The 6,700-nt window shown below is 40.0% G+C and overlaps 1 protein-coding gene across 1 annotated transcript; it reads right to left on the reverse strand.

The window, feature by feature from the left end:
• Positions 1 to 201: 201 nt before the first annotated feature.
• Positions 202 to 5,589, reverse strand: grsf1 (G-rich RNA sequence binding factor 1). Its single transcript, XM_054774891.1, has 10 exons — positions 5,057 to 5,589; positions 4,773 to 4,914; positions 4,528 to 4,683; positions 3,511 to 3,645; positions 3,307 to 3,445; positions 3,136 to 3,245; positions 993 to 1,093; positions 774 to 909; positions 386 to 479; positions 202 to 309 (listed from the first exon to the last, which is right to left on the reverse strand). The coding sequence occupies exons 1-9, from the start codon at positions 5,249 to 5,251 to the stop codon at positions 427 to 429; spliced, it is 1,167 nt and encodes a 388-aa protein (XP_054630866.1). The 5' UTR covers positions 5,252 to 5,589; the 3' UTR covers positions 202 to 309; positions 386 to 426.
• Positions 5,590 to 6,700: the final 1,111 nt, after the last annotated feature.

Genomic DNA, 6,700 nt, shown 5'->3' on the forward strand with positions numbered 1-6,700 from the left:
TTACTGTATATATGCTAAACAGTGATATATTTAACAAAAATGTCATTTATTATATGTGGCCACTTGTATTATTGGTGTTTTATGCCTTTTTGTTCTTTAATCTTTGCAGGTTCTTTTTTTTTCTTTAAGTTGAATTTTATTTATAGAATGTGCTCTACCTTTACTGTAGCATTCCTAGCAAAAAGTGTTAAAAAAAAACATTTTAAAAAGATGGACACATTCTTGTGGATGTTTTTATTTATTTATTATGTTTAATGTGGTACGTAAATAAATATACTGGAGGCTTGCGCTTGCAGTGTCGGCACTTTACTGAAAGAGAAGGGGGGAAAAAAACATCTTAAAATGTGACAAAAGGACACAAAAAGAAAGAAATAAAATTCCTCACCTGGTTTAATTGCAGACATGCTGGGTCTGTTTTGTGTTTTTTCACCTTTCGTTGTAAGAATCGGAGTTCAGGAACAGTTCAATGTATCGGCCTCCTGGTAAAAAAAACACAAAAAAAACCATTGGCATTAACAGCTGTGGCTGTAGGCAACCTCTTGATGTAGTTTTTTTTTTTTTAAATGAACGGCACAAGATGACAGTAGCTGCATTTGAAGTCTCGTTATCTAGCTCTGTGTGCGCTTTAAAACGCTGCTGCTATGTTGTGCATTACACTTTAGAAAATGATGATGTGGTCCACGTTCTCATGCACTCCAAATCATGACTAACATGAATAAACAAAGTTGTTGCATGTAATGAATGCATTTGCTTTATGTACACACACGCCTCACCTATGTGCTTTCTATCGTGGGACATGGCGGCCACAGCGTCCTCGTGACAGCTGAAGTAAACGTCGGCCTCTCCGCTCGGCCTCCCGTCGGGACCGAGATCCAGACGGATCTTGGACACAAACAGCGGGGAGAAGAACTGTAGGAGACAAGAACATATTTGAAATAATAAATATGAGCACTTGCTGGGGTTTTTTGTTTGTTTGTTTTGTTTTGTTTTACCTTAACGATGTCTTCTCCAGACGCGTGGAAAGGAAGTCCTCTCAAGTGGACGTAATGTGACGCCAGGCTGGAGGATGCCCTCGGAGGTCTCGATGCAGTAGCTGGTGAAGGTAAGGCACTTTTAATGACACTCAAAATATTAAAATGACATGCAAACTGTTGGTTTCCGTATTTCGAAGGACTCACCAGATGTTGCAACTTACCACACGTGGCATTCATTCATTCATTCATTCATTCATTCAGCCATCCTTGTTTGGATTTTTTGGGGCTTTTTTTAATTTTAAATGAAATCATATTTAGGATGGATAAACAGCTTTGGTCTGTTTTAATTTGGGTACCAATAAGGATGGATTTGCAATGTTTTATTTAATTTTATAATGAATTAACATTCAATAAAAATAACATGGGCAGCTATATGGATGGATTTTTTTATTTCTTTAATGTTTTAATTTTAAAAAATGAAATATAACTCAGGGCCGCACGGTGGTCTAGTGGTTAGCACGTTGGCCAACACAGTAACAGATTTGGAGATCGGGAAGACCTGGGTTGGATTCTCCCTTGAGCATTTCTGTGTGGAGTTTGCATGTTCTCCCCGTGTGCGTGTGGGTTTTCTCCGGTTTCCTCCCACATTCCAAAAACATGCATGTTAGGTTAATTGGAGACTCTAAATTGTCCATAGGTATGAATGTGAGTGTGAATGGTTGTTTGTCTATATGTGCCCTGCCATTGGTGGCCACCAGTCCAGGGTGTACCCCGCCTGTCGCCCGAAGTCAGCTGGGATAGGCTCCAGCATGCCCCCGCGACCCTAATGAGGAAGAAGCGGTATAGAAAATGGATGGATGGAAGTATAATTCAAACTGCAGATGAAATGATATTTTTTTTTATTATTATCTTAAAACTAAATGGGAAAAAAACGACACTATGACAAATGAATGCCTTCTACATTTGTATTATTATTTTACATTTCAAAAACTTTTATCTTAATTTGGAAAATAATGTTTTTAATTGCGACATACATGTATGACATTTTTTTTCTTAAGTAAAATTTCTTGGGATTGTTCTGGGACACACTCAAAAAAAGGATTTTAGTGTGCTCCAAGGATTTACGTGTACTTCCGTTTCCAGAACAGAGACGGTGCTACCTGCGGCACACCCATGGTGCCCGTGGTTTCGACATATCAGGCTCAGTTCCGACCGCGAGGAATACCACGGGACGTGACAAAGTTTTTCCACGTATTGGCGCCGCTGGATGCCTCGATGACGCCAAGTACGGGAGCCCAAAGGGCTATACAGACAGCAGTTTTTTATTACAGAGAAAAATCCTATACCGATATCAAATGATATTAAATTTTTATGCCAATATCGGGCCGATATTATCAGACATCCCTAATTACTAAAATGTTCATCAACTCAAGATGATTTGGTTATTTGTATTATTACTATTATTTGGTTTATTTTAGCATTTATTAGTTTATATATTTATATTTTATATTTATATATATTTATATATTTATATAGTATATATAATATAATATCTCATCATTTACTTTTTAGCTCCTAATTATGACTTTTTATCTCATTAGTTGGACTTTTTAGCTCATTATTACTTCGTATCTCATAATAAACTTAATCTCATTATTGTGACTTTTTATCTCAATGCTTTATTAATTTTTTACCCCATAATTGAATTTTTTAATCTCATAATTATGAGATAAAAAAATCTGAATTACGAGATTAAAACTGCGCCTTTTTGTGACGGAATTTCAAGTTTTTATCTCAATTTCGTCTTTTTAGTTGATAACTTTGACTTTTTAATCTCATAATTCTGATTTTTTAATCTCAAAATTCTAACTTTCCATTGGGATCTTTTTTCTTTCAGTGGCGGAAACGATAGTTTTGTGATTTATTGCAACCCCAAATTTGGTGACGGACTTCCGCTTCCACTCGACTCCCGCTACCCGCAAGAAGAAGAAAACCCAACACCACCGTGCAGACATGTCCGCGGTGTACCGTGGTGAAGTTAGTTTCAGTTGGACGTTGGATATTCGGCACCTGGTTGTTTATACTAGGGGCTGTCAATAAATTACTCTGGAATAAAGTAATGAAGAATAGTTGGGGAAAAAAAGGTAATAAAACGTCTAACCGGGGTTGACAGGCGCGTGTGCAGCAGGGACTCTCTTCTTGGTGGTGTCGCTGCTTCGCAAGGAGCTTGACTGCAGCTCTTGGCTTGTACTCGGAAACACTTCGATGTATCTGTCACGGCACACGTTGCGTCGCTTTAGTGAAACAACATTAGAGAAACGTGCGAGACTACCTTTCCCCGATGAGCTCTCTGTCTCTCTGCAGGGCTGCGTCGGCTGCTTCCTGCGTGGAAAACCACACAAAGGCTTCCCCCGATTTCCTTCCTCGGTGGTTTGTGATCATGGTGATCCCTTTCTCCATGATCTCCAAACCTCAAATACGTAAATGCATTCAACTTACATTAACCATGTGTTGTTTGCAGCTTGCACGTCCTTACCGGAAAAGAAGAGGGCGATGTCGCTCTCCGTGCTGGTGAAGGGGAGACCTCGGAGCCGGACCACCCGAGTGTCGGCGGGGAACAGGGTCGCCTTCTTCAAAACGTCTTCAGCGTCACTGTCTGTTATTTCGTACACTGTGCAGGAAGGAGAGCAAACATTAGGCGCACCCGCACACAATCTCCATGCCACCCAATACAAGTCGTGCTTTCATCATGTCGACAGCTGCTGTTTCTAATGTTTTGGTCAGCTTTTTAGGCCACCTGACGGGGTCAAATGATTAGAAACAGTTCTCAGCCTGATGCCGTTTGTTTGTTTGCTAACAAGACCGCACAAAAACCACTAAACCGGTTTTCTACCATATTTTGTGGAGGAGTGGCGCCTGGGCGGAGTGAGAATGTCATCAATTTTGAAGCAGGTTTGGTTAGGGGAGAATATTTTTCACTTTAACCAACAGTGCTGGATTTTTTTTTTAACTTTTAATTTTACGAATAAAATAAAATTAGAAACACCTTTTAAATCAACGAGTTATGAAAGGGGATGGAAAAAATGGATGTGACTAAAAATAAATGTAAAATATTTTTAAAATAAAATTCAATAAAATGAAAAAATAAGAACTGCTCATTTTTTAAATGTTAATTTTGAAATAAAATAAAATGTAAAATGTTCTTTTTTTTTAATTTCGGGAAATTCAACAAAATTAAAACAGATATTTACAAGGTTTTTGTTTAAGTAAAAAAAGAAAACTAGCTCTACTTGACCACATTTATTAACAGGTCAGAACCAATGTTGTAATGGTGGTAAGCATTAATATATACAGTAGCTGATTAGCTCGCTGAAACCAACAGTACACCAAGTGCAGCGCATGCAGAGGTAGATAAAGCTGCTGGATGTGTGGATCTTGTGCAGTTAATAAAATGACATCAGGAGGTTGCCTACAGCCACGCAGCTATTGTATTGGCCAATTAGCGTGCCTAATGATGTGGCCATGAGTGTCGAACCGAGCGTAAAAAGCAAACCTTCCACGTATCGAGGTCCAAGGTACTGTCTGTGCTTCTCCAGGGCTTTTCTCACATCCTCCTCATGCTCCAGCTCGATGAAGGCGCGTCCCGACGGCCTCCCGTAGCTGTCCACGGTCATGTGGACGCCCAACGCGCCGTCGCGGATCCGGCACTCTGAAGCACACACCACGTCGACCGATGATGACGTCTTACTTTCGGTACTTCCCGTCACATGCATGCAGGCAGGCAGTCGGATCTCTCACCTGAGAAGAAGTTCACGATGTCCTGGACCGTGCACGTCCACGGCAGACCTATGACCTGGATGATGTACACATCCTTCTTCTCAGGCTGCACGCCGGCCTCATATGCTGGCAGGGGGGGATATTCTTCTTCCTCATAAGGTGCCTGAAACGGATTTACCTGGTTATAACACACATATTACAGACTTTTTAATCATGCTTGGATCCCATCTTATGTGGTGCAGGTGTCCCGTGAGTGTACTGTATGTTTACATACAGTACGTGACGCTAGCTAGGGTGATGCTAACCTTGTGGCACATGCTGCGCTGGGTGGTCCATAAGGTGGACTGAAGACCCCGAAGAGAGTCCGCCCGGGTCTTGGACGTCCATGTGGACCTTGGGATGAAACCACACCTGGTGGCTACACCCGCAGAGGTGGTCACCTGACTGACCGCCACACACCTATGCAGTAACGTCAACACTGACCTACAGCTCCGAGACATGCTAGCATCGAGTCTTGAGCGGCTTTAAGAGTTTCAAACACAACAAAGTAGGAAAAAGAGACGCTTATAGTTCGTCATATGCATACATGTATAGCATTAATCTAACCAAGAACCATTTTTTTGTTTCAATTTAAGGGGTAGAACTTCCTCGTGGGTACGTCAAGGACGACAGGCGAGTTAGCCGGAAGATACTTCCTACATCCGGTAAGAATTTTCAAAAGACTACTGAGCTAACACGCGTTAAATGTGTCGAAACAAGCATTCGTTTTATGTTTAAGAACATAACTTGTTTCAATATAGCGACAAATCACATTACCAATTCAATAAGCCACATCTTACGTGTACTGTTAACTCCATAAAGATAATGTTTTTTTTTATTTATAATTAGTACGTTGCAAAGAAATGATGTAGTTAACTATTTCCTCTAGCCAGAGTGTCATCTAGCATGTACACTGCCATCTAGCGGTTTGGATGCTTTGAAAGAAACATGTATGTGTGTGTTGCATGTATGTGTATGTGATTTGACCACATATTATTACTGCAAAATTCCTGAACATCAATCTATTTTCTATGCCGCTTATCCTAATTAGGGTCGCGGTCGCCCATCCCAGCTGACTTTGGGCGAGAGGCAGGGTACACCCTGGTCAGCAGAGCACATACAGACAAACAATCATTCACGCTCACATTCATACCAACGGAGATTCGAGTCTTCCGGATGTCCCGACTGTGTGGCCAACATGCTAACCACTCAACCGCCGTGCGGCCCAATTCCTGAACATGAGTTAAATTAAACACTTTTGCACAATTCAACATGCCCGAAAGCGAGTACGAAAAGCAGACTTTATTTAATCCTACCTCTTCCCCAAAGTCTCGGCAATTACTGATATGTTGCTATGTTACCACTAATAGGGAAAAAAATGAATAAATAATGTGTAATAATAGATAGTTAGCTTGTTAAGTAATGGAAAGAATAATTATAAGGCGTAAGAACTGACACAAACATTTTTAAATTAATACAAAAAATACAAAGCAGATAATTAAATAATACCTTGGTTAAAAAAAAATACAAGAGTAAACAGAAACATTGTGCAGTATAATGAATAAATAATTATTGAATAAATGATAAATAATGGCTTGTTAGGTAAGAATGAATGAATCAATTCAGGATAAATGATATCAGACACTGTGCTGCTTCCTCCATATGCCTTATAAACACCATATACTTTTTAAACTGGCTCATCTTAGTACACTGTTTGAGGTCTTTACTCAATTTATTCCATAATTCCGCTCCACATATTTACATGCTAACATTTTTAGGGTTGCACAAGCATACAGTACTTCTCTGTTCCCTACCCGCATTTCTCACTCCACCCTTATTTTCTCTTCTGCTTTATGTATTTTTGTTCATCCACTTCCTCCGCTAACCTGCTCATACTGTATTTGTTCCTC

This window comes from Dunckerocampus dactyliophorus, chromosome 4 (genome assembly GCF_027744805.1).
Source record: "Dunckerocampus dactyliophorus isolate RoL2022-P2 chromosome 4, RoL_Ddac_1.1, whole genome shotgun sequence".
Lineage (NCBI taxonomy): Eukaryota > Metazoa > Chordata > Actinopteri > Syngnathiformes > Syngnathidae > Dunckerocampus > Dunckerocampus dactyliophorus.